Genomic DNA, 18,541 nt, shown 5'->3' with positions numbered 1-18,541 from the left:
CCCTTCCCTATTTTTTATTCTTTATTTTGAAACAGGGTCTCAATAAGTTGCAGAGGGCTTCACTAAGTAGCTGAGGCCTGTCTCGAACTGCAATCCTCCTGTTTCATCCTCCCAAATGCTGGGATTACAAGCGTGCACCATTACACCTGGCTATAGGATTTTTTTTAGACTTTGGAATATTTGCTGTATAAATGAGATATCTCCGGCATGGAACCTATACCCAAACACTAAATTCATTTAGTTGTTTCATTTATAATTTATATACATAAGCAAAGGTAATTTTTATACAGTATTTTTAGTGTGCCTTTATTTTATATTTTGTTTGTGTGCGTGTAACTAAGGATTGAACCCAGGGGCATTCTACCTCTGAGCTCCTTTCCTCCCCCATCCTATTTTATTTTTTATTTTGAAACAGGGTTTCATTAAAGTTGCTGAGGCTGGCCTCCTACCTGCCATTCTTCTCAGCCTCCCAAGTATTGGGATTTCATGAATGTGCTACCATGCCCGGCATTGTTTTGATCATTATAAGGATTAGGTGTGGAATCTTATGCTTCATGTCATCACACAAAAAGTTTTGGATTTTGGAGCATTTCAGGTTTTCAGGTATAGATACTCAAACCTGTATCTTTTTTTTTTTTTTTTTTGGGGGGGGGGTGCTGGGATTGAACCCAGGCCCAGGGGCATTCTACCTTCAAGCTACAACTCCAGCCCAATTTTTTATTTTTACTTTTTATTTTGAAACAGTGTCTCATTAAGTTGTTGAGGTCCTTGCTAAGTAGTTGAGGCTGGCTATGAACCTGGATTCTCCTGTCTCAGCCTCCCAAGTATTGAGGTTACAAGTATCTGCCACCATGCCTGGCTAACCTGTATCTTTATTACTCAAAATTTTATGAAATGATCTCTCAGAAGTTTCTGAAGTCCTAGTCTGAGTTTATAAAACAATTTTTTTTCTTAAAAATTCTGGTGGTGACAGATTTGAGAATTCATCATTTACTTCTCTCTTGAAAGAAGTAGAAGTAATTACATTAATACAGGTTTTTTACTGTCCTTTCAATGTTTAAGAATAGAAACAAAATAAATGTGGACTTGAGTTCTCCAGAAGACATTAGAAAATGGAGACAATGATAAATTTATAATGGCTTTTTAAAAATTAAAAATAAAACATTTACCAGGGTATGATGGCACACACACTTGGGAGGCTGACAGGAAGATGGCAGGATTCAGGATAGCCTCAGCAAATAGTGAGACTTTCATTAACCTAGGGAGACTTTTTTCCCCAAAAAGTAAAAATAAAATATTGCCTTGTGTGGCAGCACACGCTTGTAATTCCAGCATTTGGGAGGCTGAGACAGGAGGATTGCAGTTCATGGACAGCCTCAGCTACTTAGTGAGGCCTTTTGTAATGCAGTGATACCCTGTTTTAAAAAATAAAAAGTATAAAAATTAGGTTTGGGAGTATAGCTCAGGTAGAATGCTCCTGGGTTCCACTCCCAGTACTGGGGAAAAAAAAGAACTGGAGGTGTAGCTCAGAGGTAGTATGCCCCTTGGTTGAATCCCCAGTACCACAAAAAGGGGGAAAAAAAACCCATTTTAAATGTATCTTTGTATCCAGAAAAATTTTTTATTTAGGATATGCTAAATAATTGTATGTAAAAAAATATTTCATGCCAGGCGTGGTGGTGCACACTTGTAATCCCAGTACTTGGGAGGCTGAGACAGGATTGCATAGGTTGGAAGCCAGCCTCGGCTACTTACTGAGGTTCTTAGCAACTCAGTGAGACCCTGTTTCCAACTAAAGAATACAAATTAGGGCTGGGAGTATGGCTCACAGGTAGAATGCCCCTGGGTTCCATCCCCAGTACCACAAAAAAGAAAAATTCATGATAGAAACCTCAAATAATGGAAATCTAGTTTTTCATTTCCAAAAGCTCAAGCCAGAATATTTACTTTTAAGAGGATCTGCCACTTATATGCCTTAATGCTGCCATCTGGTGATTATTATGGAGAACACAACATGGTGCTCAAAGTGGTGCAGGGCCACATGACACAAGGCACAAACCTCAGTGCCCTCAGCCACAAGTCCTTGTTACCGATGAGCTCAGTCCTTGTGGGGGGGGCAAGTCCACTCGCGGCCGGGAGCCTCAGAAAGATGGGGCAAAAGGCAGGTGGAGTTCTGCAGAAACTTATCTGCAGCGATTCTTTCCCCTCTATGAATTCCTTAAGTTTTTAGGTACGACGTTTGGGAAAGAATCTGAGGCGGACAAAGGCTTCTTGAGCCAATGACACTTTATTACAAAAACTCCAAGAAATTTATACCCTTCATCAGTAAAGTTAATAATAAGAGAAAAGGGAGGTGGGTGTAATCATTGTGAAATAATAATGAATGACATGTAAACAAAGGTAATAAAACTAGTCCTTCAGCTGGCTGTTGGCCTTCGAGAGATTAACTCCCTCCGGATTCTTTCTCAGGTTTTGCAGATAAGCAGTTCCAAACAGGCATGCCCAAGGCTTGGGGGCTTCTTGGGGAATCTTCTTTAACTTTCTTGGAACTTTCCATCTTTTTGGGCTCAGTTCATATAGCAAGTGTGGGGAGATGTGGTGATTCAGGTGGATGTGATGGAGTTTCTTCAGGTGTTGGCATCTTATCTTCTAAATCTGAAAGCTTAAGCAAACTCACAACACAGTTTTGCAGACAAAATACCACAAACAACAGCACAAAGTTCTTGGTTTTAATTGTCAGATGTATTTCCTTAACTGCTGAGCACTCTTCTTTAGACAATAAGCCTATTAAAAGCCTACTCATCTTTAATAATCCATTTCTCTGTCACAAACCCTCTGCAACCTGCTTCTAACTTTCTAATTCCTTTCTTTCCCAGTTGGGACGTTCTTATGATAAGCTCTTCTTCATGCAAAAATGCTTTTCTTACTCTTACACGGTATTTCCTTTCCTTCATACATATATATTTAGAACGTCTGTCCTTTATTTAGTCATATTTATTTCTAACCCTGCGGTCAGTCTCTGTCTCCATGAATGCTCATACTGAGGTAAAAGTCAACAATCTTTCTCCTTGAGTCTATTGTATTTGGGCAACTAAGTTGTTTATCAACTAAATTGCTTTACGGTCACACACAAGGTTTTTATCTTCTCTGTCTCTAGGCAGGATCTCAAGGGTAAACAGAGTTACCTTAAACTGAGCTACCTTACCGGAGTTAATAGCTTAACCTAAATTAGTGATTGGAATGAGGGTTGGAGGCCATTTGTGATTGCTGCAGCTGGAGTGCTTATCACAGCATCTGAGTTCTGGCCAGTTTTTATTATTATTGAGCAGAGCCAAGGACGTTTAGACAAATTATTAGAGAATTTATTTCCTCAGACTCAATTTCTTTCATAGTCCTGTTCTCACATCACCGGAGCAATTCGTGTAGAGAGTTAAAAGAATACTAGAAGAATAATAGTTATGCAAGAATATCTAAAACTGGAAAGATGCTTTTGGCCAGCGAGCACACCTTCTCTCGGGGCTTATTTCTCACTTTGAAATTTTGCCTATTTAACTGCGAAAATGCAGATGCCGAGAGAGCGTGGCTTTTGCTGGTATCTGCAAGTCCTCCCCTATTTTTCTTTTGCAGGTCTGGGGATGGAACCCAAGGGCATTCTGCCTCCAAGCTACACCACCTGCCCTGTTTTTTAGTCTTTAATTTGAAACAGGTTCTCACTAAATTGTGGAGGGCCTCACTAAGTAGCTGAGGATGTCTGCGAATCGGGATTCTCCAGTCTCAGCCTCCTGAATGCTGGGATTACAAGTGTGCACCACCACACCCGACTCCTCCCCTACTTTTGAGGAATTGATTAGAGATAGGCTGCTGTGGCAGTGGTCTTATTTAGTTACTGAGGCCGTGAAATCACTTTGCTCCACTGTTTACATAGAAACCTACATTTATTATTATGGTTATTTTTTGAGCTGCACATAACTTTATCAGGCTCTTACCAAACTCATTATTCTTTCCATATAGGATATTGTCTTTTAAAAAATAATTTCTAGTTCTATATAGTAATTGATTTAATTATTCAGTAATACATATGTAATGCCTGCTATAGGCGAGACACTATTCTCAGTACTGGTAATACATTCCTAAACAGATAGAAATCAGAACCTTCATAGAATTTATATTTAGTTAAGGACAAATATTCAATTAGATAAACATACATGTGAATTAGTGAAAAGTGTTAATGGGAAAAATAAAGCAAGAAGAGGGCTATGCTGTATGTGGTGGTTGGGTTGATTTGAAATGTTAAGATGGGATTTTTAGAGAAAGCCTTACTGGGAAGTGACTATTGAATAGAAATCTGAAGGTTCTGGGAAAGAACATTCTACATTGATGCAGAGACACCCTGTACCTGGAATGGCTAACTTATTGATGAAAACAGAATTGAGGGAGCTAGTGTAGGATGTGGGGGAGTAAGAACAACAGCAGATGAGGTTAGAGAGTTAGGGGTGTGGGTATCTCTGTGTGCATGTGCACTTGCAGATACAGGTCACAGATGGCCTTGTAGTTCATAGTTCATGTGGCATTTAATCCGAGATGCAAGCCATTGGACCTGGAGGGTTTGGAGCGGCCAGTTGACATGCTTTGATGAACCGTTTACCAGGTTCCCCCTGGCTGGCTTAATGGTGTGTAAAGTTATTTGCTGTAGCCTTTCTTCTTGTTTTATTGGCTGTAGGAATAGGTTTACTTTTTATAGGTCATGGAAACAATAAGGCATCAGGACTAAGCTTGGATAAGTTGTAGTCCAAGCAGTAGACTGAGATCAGTTGTATATAATCCCTGGGAGCAGTACTTATATGGCATATTGTCTGTCTTTACACATACGTTTAAAAGTTGTCTTTACAGATTATAAATTGTTCTTGTCTTTGTGACATAGGATAATTGAAATCACTGTATAGTGTTTTACTTGGAAAATATTATATAAATTTTCCATCTGTTCTGTAAGACCTCAGTAAGTTTCAGGCTCAAATCTAACAGAAAACTCAATGTAGTTTTAATCCTTATTGGCTTTTATGTTCATAGTTTGGGGATAAGAATAACACCAAGGTTTAATTTTTTTTTTTTTGTGTGTGTGTGTGTGTGTGGTACTGGGGTTCCTGGAAACCCCTTCTACCCCTGGGCTACACTCTCAGACCTATTTTTATATGTTTATTTGGAAACAGGGTCTCTTAAGCCAGCGAGGCTGGCTTTGAATCTGCGCGATCCGATCCTCCTGTCTCCGCCTCCCAAATGCGGGGATTACAAGCATGCACCACCATGCCTAGCCTTATTTTTCTTTTTTATTACTGGAGATTAAACCTAGTGGTATTCTACCTGTGAGTTATACCCCCAGCCGTATTGTATTTTGAAACAGGGTCTTGCTAAGTTGCTGAGGAACCTTGTTAAGTTGACAAGAATCACTCTTAAGCCTGAGGTTCTCCTTTCTCAGTCTCCCAAGAACTGTGATTACAGGTGTAGACCACCATGGCTAGGATGAGATTTAATTTTATGCCCTTACCAATATAATTCTTAGTATTCTGAAATAAATCACTGTGTAGAGATTAGCAGTTCTGTTTGATCAGTAAATTAAAGAAAACATATTAGGCCTTAATCTACATGATTTATTTAAACTATTTTTCACTTGTTGCTAATCAGCTAAAAGAACCATCCCCTGAAGTATGGTTACTTTACTCTTTTTCTAAATTGCACTTAACAAGAAAATCAAGCAATCTATCACTTAATTAAAAATTTCGTAATCATTATTAGTGGTAGTATTTTTCTATGGTTAATTTTGTTTTGGTAACCAAAATATTTATCACTATCTTACTTGGTTCTGTGGTGTCAAAGAATAATTTTCAATAGGAAGTGTGTAGTTTAAGGAAGTTATGGGTGCAATGCCATATCACTGAAGACTGTTTCTATAGCATTTCAGTATTTTTGGACCAATGACTTTGAGTTAATAAATTGCTTTTCTGCCTTATTTTTACAGTATAAATATCAGTGCTATTTAAACTTAAATTGTTATTACTGAGACTAATCAGAAAATTGTTGTGTTGAGTGGGTAGCCAAGGTCTAAGACTGATCACTTGATAAGTGTGAGAATAACTTGATTGAGGGAAATGTGGAGAGAAACACACCAAGTGATATGCTAGTGTGTGTTTGTATCACTTTGAATCCCATCATGATATATAATTAGAGTGCATGCATCAACAAAAGTATAAAAATAGAGTTATTTTTCTTTTGTGGTACTAGGGATTGAACCTGGTTCTGGGTATTCTACTCTGAGCTACATGCCGAACTGTTTTTTTTAATTCTTTGTCTCCCCCCCCCCCCAGTACTGGGGGTGGAACTCAGGGGCATTCTACCTCCGAGTTACACCCCAGCCCTATTTTTTATTCTTTATTTTGAAATGGGGTCTCACTGAGTTCCAAAGGCCTCACTAAGTAGCTGAGGCTGTCTGCAAACCGTGATCCTCCTTTCTCAGCCTACCAAGTGCTGGGATTACAAGTATGTGCCACCATGCCCTGCTTGCTTGCTTGCTTGCTTGCTTATTTATTTATTTATTTATTTATTTATTTATTTAGTACTGGGGATGGAACCCAGGGGCCTTCTGCCTCCGGGCTACACTCCCAGACCTATTTTATATTTTATTTGGAAACAGGGTCTCTTAAACCAGCTGAGGCTGGCTTTGAACCCCCGTGATCCTTCTGTCTCAGCCTCCCAAGCGTAGGGATTATAGGCGTGCACCACCACGCCTGGATCAGCTTATTTTTTATTTTGAATCAGGGACTCACTAAGTTGCAGAGGGACTCACAAAGTAGCTGAGGTTGGCTGAGAACCTGTGATCCTCCTGACTCAGCCTCCCAAGAACTAGGATTATAAGCATATGCCACCATGCCTGGCTTAATTCTTATTTTTCTTTTTTTCTTTCTTTTCTTTTTTTTTTTTTTTTTTTTTTTGGCAGGTCTGGAGATGGAACCCAGGGGCATTCGACCTCCGAGCTACACCCCCTGCCCTATTTTTTATTCTTTATTATGGAACAGTGTCTCACTAGGTTGTAGAGGGCCTCACTAAGTAGCTGAGGCTGTCCCCGAACTGTGATCCTCCAGTCTCAGATTACAAGTGTGCGCTATCACACCTGAGTAGTTCTTATTTTTCTTTTCCTTTTTTTTTTTTTTTTTTTGGTGGTACTGGGGATGGAACCCTTCTACCTCCAGCCTATACTCCCAGACCTATTTTTATATATTTTTTATTTAGAAACAGGGTCTCTTAAGCCAGCAAGACTGGCTTCAAACCTTGCGATCCTCCTGTCTCCACCTCCCAAGCGCATGGATTACAAGTGTGCGCCACCACCACGCCCAGCGTTCTTATTTTTCAATAACAGTATTGTACATATTTATGGGGTGTAGTGTGGCATATGCCACATTACACATTTTTATACAATGTATAATGATCAGATCAGGGTAACTGGCATATACATCACCTCAAACATTTATCATTTCTCTGTGTTGATAACATCCAGAATCTTCTCTACTAGCTATTTGAAGTGCAAAATTAACTGTTGTCGATCATAGTTACCTTACTGTACTATATAGAGTTACTCCTTTTATCCATCTGCACTCCTGAACTTGTTAATAGTCCTCTCCCCATCCCACACCCTTTCCAGGCTCTGGTAACCACCATTCTATTCTACTTCTATGAAATTAGTGTTTTTGCTTCCAAGTGAGAATGAGGAGTATTTGGCTGCCTGTGCCTGACTTATTTCATTTAACATAATGTCTTTCAGTTCCATCTATATTGCTGCAAATTACACAATTCCATTCTTTTTATAGTTAAATAATATTTCATTGACAGCATGTTTGAAAGATGTAGATTACTACATACTCTAAATTTTTTAAGACTGTACTTCCTATGCTGAAGAACAACAGTGATCTGCTTTTCAGACTTTTTCTGTATCCTTCTGTTTGTTTTCTTATGTAGTAAAATGATCTATCCTTCAGAAGTGGTGGTTGATAGTTGGGCATGGTGACACATGCCTATAAATCGTAGTACTTGTCGAGGGAGGGGGCTGAGAAAGGAGAGTCATAGGTTTGAGACCAGTCTCAGCAACGTAGCAAGACTATCAGCAATCATAATCTTAGACCTTGGCTACCCACAAAATTTTTTTTTTTGTTTCAAAAAACAAAACAAAACAAAAAAGGGTTGGGGTGTAACTTGGAGGTAAAATGCGTACTTTGCTATCCTTAAATATGGTTAGTTATAATAACTTAGTTTGAGTTGCAGTACTGTTCCCAGCCTGCCCCGTGGTTTCTTATCCTAACATAGGCTTCTACAACTCTGTATTGATTGCAAATTACACAAGGTTCTTTATCTGAACCCAGCTCACCTCCGTTTTTCTTTTTGTATTGGGGATTGGACTGAGGGGCATTCTACTTTCAAGGTAAACTCCTAGCCTCTTTTACTTTTTTAAAAAAATTTTTTTCTTTTTCTTTTCTTTCTTTTCTTTCTTTCTTTTCTTTTCTTTTCTTTTTTTTTTTTTTTTTTAGTACTGGGAATTGAACTCAGGGAATTTCTACCTTTGAGCCACACTCCAGCCCTATTTTATTTTATTTTGAAATAAGGGTCTCACTAGGTTGCTGAGTCTTGTTGTCAGGCTGTTCTTGAACCTGTGATCCTCTTGTTTCAGCTTTTCAAGTACTAGGATTAGAAGCATGCACCACCATGCTGAGCTTATTATTATTATTATTTTTTTTGGTGGTACTGGGGTTCCTGGAAGCCCTTCTACCTCCGGGCTACACTCCCAGACCTCTTTTTACATTTTATATTTGGAAACAGGGTCTCCTAAGCCAGCGCGCGCGGCTGGCTTCGAACCTGCGTGATCCTCCTGTCTCTGCCTCCCAAGCGCGGGGATTACAAGCGTGCGCCACCACGCCTGGCCTTATTTTTTGTTTTGAAATAAGGTCTCACTAGGTTGTTGAAGGTCTCCCTATGTTGCTGAAGCTGTCCTCAAACGTGCAGTCTTCCTGTCTCAACTTCCCAAGTACTAGGATTACAGGTGTGCACCATCATGACCTGTATACCCAGCTATTTTTAACCAGACTGCTAAAGTGACCCAATTTGCATATTTTTGAGCTGAGGTATTCCGACCTACTACTAGTAGGTTATTGTGTTGAATTGGCCCATATCTCCCTAAGAGAGTTGCTTTTCTCCACTCTTATAACCTGTTTTAAAAAGAGGGTAGTGGTAGAAAGAGACCCCAGAGGAAGAGACATAACTTTGTCTTAGTTATCTTTCAGGTAATTGTTGTTCCTCATTGAAACAGATTTTTCTAGAGCGGAAATTCTTTCCCATCTTGTAATAACATGATCTCTCCTTGTGTGTATGGGGGGGTTGGACTGTTATTTACCAATATTTTCTCTAAAATTATCTTTGTAAAACTTGCCTTTTCTATTTTGGGCAGTCATCATTTTGCTGACTTGAACACATTTAGATGATTCTTCTAAAACCGTGCCTTCTCATCTCCTTGACTTTATAATTCCATTGTGTTTTTTAGTACTCAGTTATGAAATAGCTCCCCAAGAGGGCTTTGTCTGCCTGATTCACCATTGTTACTCTAGGTATCTATAACAATCCTTACTAAACATTAAGGAATATATGCACATTTGCCATTTGGGGATTCCTTCATTAGCTAGAATTATATACTTAGTAAATCACAAACTCTGAAGCTCTTCTGATGATCATAATTGTCAGTCCTTTTAGTCTTCTAATTCTTTCAACCCCTACTGAGCCTTTGCTAGTTTCATCTGGCAGTTTATCTCATTGTACTTGCAGTTTTCCAGCCCTGTTTTGTTTATAATGTCCAGTCTCAGCTGTGTGATCCACTGTGTTAGACATGCTTGCATTTTTGTTTTAGTGGCCTGTACCTCTTGACTTACCTTGTCAATCTCCAGCTCTCTATATTTTGTCCACCCAAAGCTTCAGAGGTGCTAAGAAGGTTGTATAGCCATTTTGGTTGGATTTGCTACATTCTTTGACTAATAGTTTTATTTCCCATCACTAATTGATTCCCTGACACCTTCCACACACAGACTTGCAGAACTTTTCTGCTCTCTAAATGCCTAAATCTGTACTTATTTTTTTAAACACGTGATATTGCCTTCTGTTGTAGAGAATAGGTTGAGACCATTTTGCAGGGGATCTCTCAGCCTTCCTCTCCTGTATTTTGAATTTATTCTCTCTGTTAACATAGGCATTTCTGGTTATATTTGATGGAGGCATGTGTGTTCACTTTCCATTTTGATAGTGAATGCTTTCCTTGTCTTCTTTTGGGCCCAGTCAATCTACACCTCAGTTTCCTCCATTAACTATCACTTTTCTTATATTCTATCTAGCCAACCCCTAGCCCACTTTTAAACAGGTGCTTTATTTCCTATTTTCCAGAAATAATAGAAATGATACCTACAAGTTTTCCCCATCTTCACTATTCTATTTCTGAACAGTATGTCTGTATGTCACTCCATAATAAAAAAGTCAGTCTTTTCACTCATGTGGTAGAGTCCACTCACTTTTCTAAAGCAGTGCTATACAGTAGAACTTCTCTGTGAAGTTAGTCTGTATTCATCTGTCCAGTACTGTCAGCCACTAACTACATACGATTATCAGGTACTTGGAATGAGGCTGAGGAAATGTAAACGTAATTTAAAAAATTGTTTTGTGTGTGTGAGTGTGTGTGTGTGTGTGTGTGTGTGTGTGTGTGTCTGTGAATTGAATCTAGGGGCATTCTACCTCTGAGCTACACTCCACAGCTTTCTTTTATTTTTATTTTGAAACAGTCTCACTGAGTTCAGAGGGCATTGTTAGGTTGCTGAGCTTGACCATGAACCTGCGATCCTCCTTTCTCAGCTTTCAACGCTGAGAAAGGAGCTGGGATTACAGGTGTGCACCACTACACCTGGCTTAAACATAATTAATTTAAATACCACATTGTGCAGCAACTATACTGAGCAGTATATCCTTTACACCTGAATCACTTCATATGTCTTAATTCTTTTTGTTTCCTGAAAATCTTTGGCCACATTTGTCTTCTCTTCTGAATTTAAGCAGAGTAAGCCTTTCCCATCTTAAACACTTAGAGTATATTAAAACCTGTCACTTGTCTGCACACTGTTTCTTCATGGCAGTCTGTTATTTTCTGTGACTTTGGTTCTCATCCTATCACTGAAAAGTACAGTTTTGTAGTGAGGTCTCCTATTATTTTTCAAATGCAGAATGCAGTAGAAACTTTATTTATCCAAAACTGGTAGTTGATTACTTTCTGCTTCTTAAAATTCTTGTGCCATTGCTTCTCTTGGTTCTGTTTTCTCTTAGCCTGGTCCTTTTTGGTTACCTCTTTTCTTCTGATATGCCTAAATATTGGTATTTCTCTACCTCTGACTTCATCCTGCTTCTCCGTTCTTCTGTACTCACTCTCCACCCTTATTTACCTGCTCTGCCTTCTCACTGATTACTGTCACTTACTACCTGCATATTGATAGCTTCTGAGTTTATCTCTTGCCTATTCTCTCTTCTAAGAACTGAATTTCAGTGTCTAAATAACCATTGCTATTTCTTTGAGTGCTTCAGAGGGACCACAGTCCTACGTCTTATTTATTCATTCATTTAAATTTTAACTTTCTAATTAAAATATAAAGAAAAATCACACACACTATGAATACACTTTTTAATTATTACTTAATCAACATCCATGAAGCCATCCTCAGGTCATGAAAAAGAATGTTATCAGCACTGAGGAGTCTTTTTAAATTTAGTACTTCTTCCTTCCTGCTTATAACCACTGTCTTGACATAACAATATAGAATTGCATTTGAACATTACTTATATAAATTCATACATTATTATATTCTTTTGTGTCTGTTAATTCAATATTGTTTATTGTTATTCATAAATGTTGAATAACTTATTTTCATGACTATGTAATACCCTACAATATAGGTACAGCATAGTTTATCTGTTCAGCCATTGCTAATTATTTGGATAATTTTTTAGTACAATTTGTTAAAAATAATGCTCAGAACATTTTTATGTATGATTTATTACATATGTATGCATGGATGTACTTTAGTTGGATATTTAGGTAGGATTTGAAGAGCTGGGTCATGTGGTACTCTTATGTTCAATTTTAGTAAATAATGTCAAATAGTTCTCAAAGTGGTTTTGCAGTTTATACTTAAATTTCTGTAAGCAGTGTATTAGTTGTTTCACTGTCTTGTTGACACATAATAGTGCTAATGTCTATAATTTCAACTATTTGTGAAAGTCTAGTTCCTTGATGACTACTGAGATCAAATAACTTTTGTGTTTTAGCTATATATATATATTTTTTTTTGGGGGGGGGGTCTGGGGATGGAACCGAGGGGCATTTGACCTCTGAGCTACACCCCCTGCCCTATTTTTTATTCTTTATTATGGAACAGGGTCTCACTAAGTTGCAGAGGGCCTCACTAAGTAGCTTGACGCTGTCCGCGAACCTCAATCCTCTGGTCTCAGCCTCCCGAATGCTGGGATTACAAGCGTGTGCCACCACACCAGGCTAATATGTTATTTGTTATTCATGTATTTTCTGTAGGGAAGTACTATGTGAATCCTTGCCATCGTTTCTGTTGTCTGCCTTTTCCCTGTTGTAAGAGTTCTTAATATATATTGAGTTGGTTTTCTATATCTGCCAGTTTCATGTCTGCAGATTCAACCAACTATTGATCAAAAATATTTGAGAAAAGGCCGGGCATGGTGGCGCATGCTTGTAATCCCCGCACTTGGGAGGCAGAGACAGGAGGGTTGCGCAGGTTCAAAGACAGCTGTGCTGGCTTAAGAGACCCTGTTTCCAAATAAAAAAGTATAAAATAGCTCTGGCAGTGTAGCCCAGAGGTAGAAGGGCTTCCAGGAACCCCAGGACCACATATATATTTGAGAAAGAGAGGTTGTGTCCATACATAGCATGTATAGACTTTTTCCTTTGTCATCATTCCCAAAATGATACAGTATAACAACTATTTACATAAAATATATAGGTTTTTAAAATTTTGGTATTAAGTATTATCTACAGATGATTTAAAGTATATTGCAGTATATGCCTAGATTATGTGCAAATTCTGCACCTTTTTTTGTGTGTGCTACTGGGGATGGAACTCAGGGGCATTCTACCTCTGAGCTACACCCTCAGCTCTATTTTTTATTCTTTATTTTGAAACCAGGTCTCACTGAGTTGCACAGGGCCTCACTAAGTAGCTGAGGCTGTCCGCGAACCATGATCCTCCTGTCTCAGCCTCCCAAATGCTGGGATTACAAACATGCGCCACCACGCCCCACAATACTGCACCATTTTATGTAATGGACTTGAACATCAGACTTGGGTATCATGGGTGGGGTGGTATCCTGGAACCCATCCTCTGTGGAGACAACTGTGTTCTGGATATGAGCCACTTTTTGTTAGATAAGAATATTAATATCTTATATTCTGTGGCTTGTCTTTTAATTTTCTCAGCAGTATCTAAGTCATTTATCTTTCTTATTGTGCTTCTGGCCCAAACACTTAGCCATCGTGTTGTGTCAGTTTTATTTTTCTAAATATCCCTTATTTATCTTTTGGCTAGCATCTGAATAAAGACTCTCATTTCTCACAGCTTGGTTTTAGATCATATCTCCATCAGTTCATCTTTAGCTGCTTACAGAATCATTTTTATAAACTTTAAACTTTGGTCTCTACTTAAAATCTTCTAGTGGTAGATTAGAGGATTCAGCGTAGAGCTAGCATCTCATGACCTGCATTCTACCTTCTTTTAGGCTTTCTTTGGGGTTTGCTTGTAAGTTTCCATTTCTGCATGAGGGCTTTCCTGTCTTTCTTTTCCAGTCCTTTTTTATATTCCTTTTCAAGGAAAAGAATTTGTAGTCTTTACCACATAATAATCGATTAATTAAGATAATTTATAGTCAGGCATGGTGCTGGGAGCCTATAATTGCAACAACTTGGAAGGCAGAGACAGGAGGATGACAAGTTCAAAGCTAGCCTTAGCAACTTAGTGAGACCCTATTTCCAAATAAGAAATAAAATTGAGCCAAGTATGTTGGCACATACTTGTAATCTCAGTACTTGGGAGGTTGAGACAGGAGGATCCAGGTTCTCAGCCAGCCTCAGCTACTTAGTGAGGCCCTCTGCAACTTAAACCCTGTTTTAAAATAAAAAATAAAAAATAGGGTTGGAGGTGTAGCTTGGAGGTAGAATGCCCTTGGGTTCAATCCTCGGCACCACAAAAGAAAGAGAAAGAGAGAGGTAGGGAGGGAGGGAGGCAGGAAGGGAGGGAGGGAAGGAAAGAGCGCGAGAGAGAAACAATCAGGCAGGAGATATAACTTGGAGGTAGAATCTCTAGTTCCGCCCCAAAGGGGGGGGGGACTGGGGTGTAGCTGGGTGGGTGGAATGCCCCTGGATTTTATTTCTAGTACTGCGTGCAGGGTTGGGGGATGTAGCCATTCTTCTCTCATTTCAGCTCAGCTGGACATTGCTCTTAGCTTGTTTGTGTTGGGCTTTAAAAGTTTTTTTTGTTTTGTTTTGAACATTTTTATATTCTATCCAACTCTCAATATATTTTTTTAGGTTATTTTTTCCCCCCACCAGCCACTTAAATATTGATACTCTATCCCCAGCTGTCTTCTTTCTACTATTCCCCATGGGAATTCATTAGATCTGATGGCTTTAATATCATTTTGTATGTATATGACTTCTAGATTTTTATCTTCAAGCTAGCCTCTCTTGTGGACTCCATATTACTGGTTAGTGTCCACAGGTATTTCATTTTAAGCTCAGTAAGTCCTAAAGTGTTGTTCTTTCTGCCAAATCCAGCTGTATATTTACTACTTTTTTTTTTCTTTTTTTTTGGTGTCCTATCACATACTTCTAGAAGATTTGGAGTCATTGCTACTTCTGTGAAGCTTTTCCCTACACCTTTTTCCCTACTTGAGCATTTCCTCCTGTGTTTCCCATGGTTAACAGTCCATCCCGGCAACCTACATCTTGTACTTTATCTGTTCACCCTCCTAGACTGAAAGCATCTCAGGAACTTTCTGTTGCCATCCTGCATAAGACCTAGTGAAAGTAGTTCAGTATAGCACTGTGGAAGAGTGCTTATTTAGCATACATGAGGCCCTGTGTTCAATTCCTTCCACTGTGAAAATAAAAATAGAAAAGTTGACTGAGAGTACCTCCAACTAAACACATTTAAAACTGAACTTAACACTGCTTTTCTCCACACCCTCTTTATAGTTTTTGACATCACCATCTTTTGAGTTACCCTAGTCATGTTTAACTCACTTTCTTTTCTACTATTCCCATATCTATAGTTTTGAAGCCCATTATAATTCTATTTCATTTCTCTAGCTGTGATCTAGGCTATTTCAGTCATTGTTAAAATGTTTTACTTATATATAGGCTCTTCCCATTTGTCTTTATATTGTCATTGGAATTATTTTTCTTAACTACAGTTGGTTGTCTACTGGGTCAGTAATCCTCTGTTGCTTTTCTTTGGCCTGCAAAATAAGGTCCAAATTTTTATTTTCAGCCAGAAATTTTTATTTATGTCTTAAGCTTAATTTATGCATATTGGGTATATACAAATAGAAAATATTTAATGTATACATTTTGTTGATTTTGAAAGTCCAACTTTTTAACAAGGTGTTCAGTGGAAGTTTTCACAAAAAGTGATTTAGCTTTTTTCTCTCTCTACCATCACAGAAGCCATATTCCTCAAGTACTGGCTTTAGCAGGCTGTACACCTGAGATCATCCTTGTATTATCTTTCTCTCCATCACTCATAGGGGGAAGCAGTACCATAGGGAATCACAGATATAAATTTCCTTCTAACACAATTGTCCTTGGATTAGCTTCCTGCCATCCCTTAGTCTATGTAGTCTTCCCATCTTCCAAACCACTTCTTTCTTTGTTTAATCCACACTACCTTTTAGTTACTAAATGACAAATATACTTTTTTTTTGGACTAGACTTATAGCAGGTTTTGTAAAAGCTTACCTACTTAGTTGAAATTTTAGGAGAGTTGATCTAATTGTTCCAAAATTACATAGAACTCTTACTAGAATTTAAAACTCTCTTTATATTAATACTAAAAAGAAATGTACTAGCATGGGAATGAATTGTGTTTTTCTTTACAGCCGGTTGCTGAACCAATCCCCATCTGTAGTTTCTGTCTTGGTACAAAAGAACAAAACCGGGAAAAGAAGCCAGAGGAACTCATCTCCTGTGCAGATTGTGGCAACAGTGGTATGTCATTTCCCCTTTACCTTTTAACACACTTGGCAAGAAAGAGGAAAGTGTTTACCTGCATTGATATCCTCTATCCTTAATGAAATTAATATTTCAGTGTGATTCTGAGATGAAGGTCTATACTTGGGAAAATTTGAGTAGCTGAAGTGTTTGATTCATTAACTTATTATTAATTAATTTTGTGATACTAGGGATGGAACCCAGGGGCTTTCTACTCCCAGACCTATTTTATATTTTGTTTGGAAACAGGGTCTCACTAAGTTGCTGAGAGCCTTACTAAGTAGCTGAGGCTGGTTTCGAACATGTGTAACCCTCCTGTCTCAGCCTCCCAAGTGCTGGGATTACAAGTGTGTGCCACCACGCCTGGCTGATTCATTAACTTAAATTGAGTCTTAGCTTGTTTTTTTTTTTTTAATTAAAAAACTTTTTGTGAACTTTTTTCTGTTGACCCATATATTTTATTATTTAACATCATAAATAATAGCAATCAGTTTGAATTTATTACTGGTTTCTTTAATAGCTACTTATCTTTCTTGATTTATGCTTGAGGCTTAATTCATAGTTCCAGGATGAGAACAATTTGCTTTTTTTCGATGGAAACTTAATTTGTGTCACATCAGGACACAGAGTGTTGATGCTGCAGTTTAGTGAGCAATGTGAAATTCTGAGCCCTATGAGAGATTTTGCAGAGTCATCTAACTAATTTGTCAGTTCCAAAGATAGTTTGCTCTACATTTTAATAACTCACAAGATCTTACAGGAAGGTTTTAGTAAACTAGCATTGTCTCTGATCATTGGCTTAATTTTCAGTTTTTTTTTTTTTTAATCAGTAGTATTTGATATTTGGTCCAGAAAACAAAGGCACAGTATGGATACTTTAAGAGGAAAGGCATTTAATAATGGAATTAGATTTTGTGAAATGGTTGGAAGAGTTCAAGAGGCTGTTGTAGGTTGGCCTTTTAAGACTCCTGGGCCACTGAAGAAACTGAGACACCAGAGGAGTCACCATGTTTGCTTCTGTCTGGGAGAATTGGGAGGAGGAGGCCAACACAGAACTATTGAGTTCTGTAGCTGGGTGCTAAGATGCTAAATATGGCCATCACCACAACTGCCTCTGAATAGCTATGAAGAGGGAGAGTGGATACTGTTGTTTTCATGGCTTTACCATAGAAAACAGTGAGAAGGAGGATGATCTTTGCTTCATTTCTGTCTTTCAGATATTCCTTGAATACATCCAGTTAGCAGGACTCAATTCTTATGTGGAGTCTAGCTGCCAAGGTGTTTAGGAAGCATAGATTTTAGCTTTTCATTTCTTCTGTATGGAGGCATTAGAAGAAGGTGGGAATAACTCTTGGGTGCCAGGTGACCATATCCAATGTAATATCCCAAACCAAAATGAAACTGGATGGATTTCTTAAATATAAACCATAAAATCATAAAAGAATAGATATATGGGAATGCCATACAATATAGTATTTACAAACTATTTTAGTTGTAGAACCTTTTCCCCAAATGCAGTTTCATGGGAATTTTGATATATAAAACATAAGACTGTTCTCATTGAGGTAGGGATAAAATGGGGATGGCAGAGTATTCTTTACCTAAGAAGAAGTATATTTGTGGAGGTGTTTGAGTCTCTCTAAGCTATGAAAGAGCATAATTTGTAAACAATTACTGTAGAGATAACCTTTTTTTTTTTTTTTTTTTTTTGGTGGAACTAGGGATTGAACCCAGGGGCCTTCTGTCTCTGAGCTATATCTCCAAGTGTGTGTGTGCATGTGCATGGTGTGTGTGTGTGTCGCGCGCACACTCTCTCTCTGTTTCTCTCCTCTCTTCTCTCTCTTCTCCCTCCCTCCCTCCCTCCTTTCCTCCCTCCCTCCCTCCAATGGAATCCAGGGGCATTCTACCTCTAAGCTACTTCAGCCCAATTTTTTTATTTGGAAAAGAATCAAAGTAAGAAAGAGTCTCATTAAGTTACAGGCCTCACTAAGTAGCTCAGGCTGTCCTCAAACTCAAAATCCTTATCTCAGCCTCCCAAGTATTGGGATTATAAGCATGTCATGCATGTGCCACCATGCCTAGCTATAGAGGTAACTTTTTTTTTTTTTTTTTTGGTGGTACTGGGGATGGAACTCAGGGGCCTTCTACCTCCGGGTTATACTCCCAAATCTATTTTATATTTTATTTGGA

At 38.4% G+C, this 18,541-nt stretch overlaps 1 protein-coding gene across 2 annotated transcripts in view; it reads left to right on the top strand.

Moving 5' to 3' along the window:
* KAT6A (lysine acetyltransferase 6A) overlaps positions 1-18,541 on the top strand; it is a gene marked incomplete at both ends in the record, with an annotated part of 141,324 nt that overhangs the window by 67,303 nt on the left and 55,480 nt on the right. For both annotated transcript variants that reach the window (XM_080710546.1, XM_080710545.1), the window contains one exon: positions 16,240-16,348. In XM_080710546.1, coding sequence (XP_080566672.1) covers positions 16,240-16,348 — 109 coding nt within the window. The remainder of the gene's footprint in view (positions 1-16,239; positions 16,349-18,541) is intronic.

This window comes from Muscardinus avellanarius (assembly GCF_963383645.1).
Source record: "Muscardinus avellanarius genome assembly, chromosome: 14".
NCBI lineage: Eukaryota > Metazoa > Chordata > Mammalia > Rodentia > Gliridae > Muscardinus > Muscardinus avellanarius.
The sequence above is the reverse complement of the archived record's forward strand: the minus strand, read 5'-3'. Positions and strand labels throughout refer to the sequence as shown.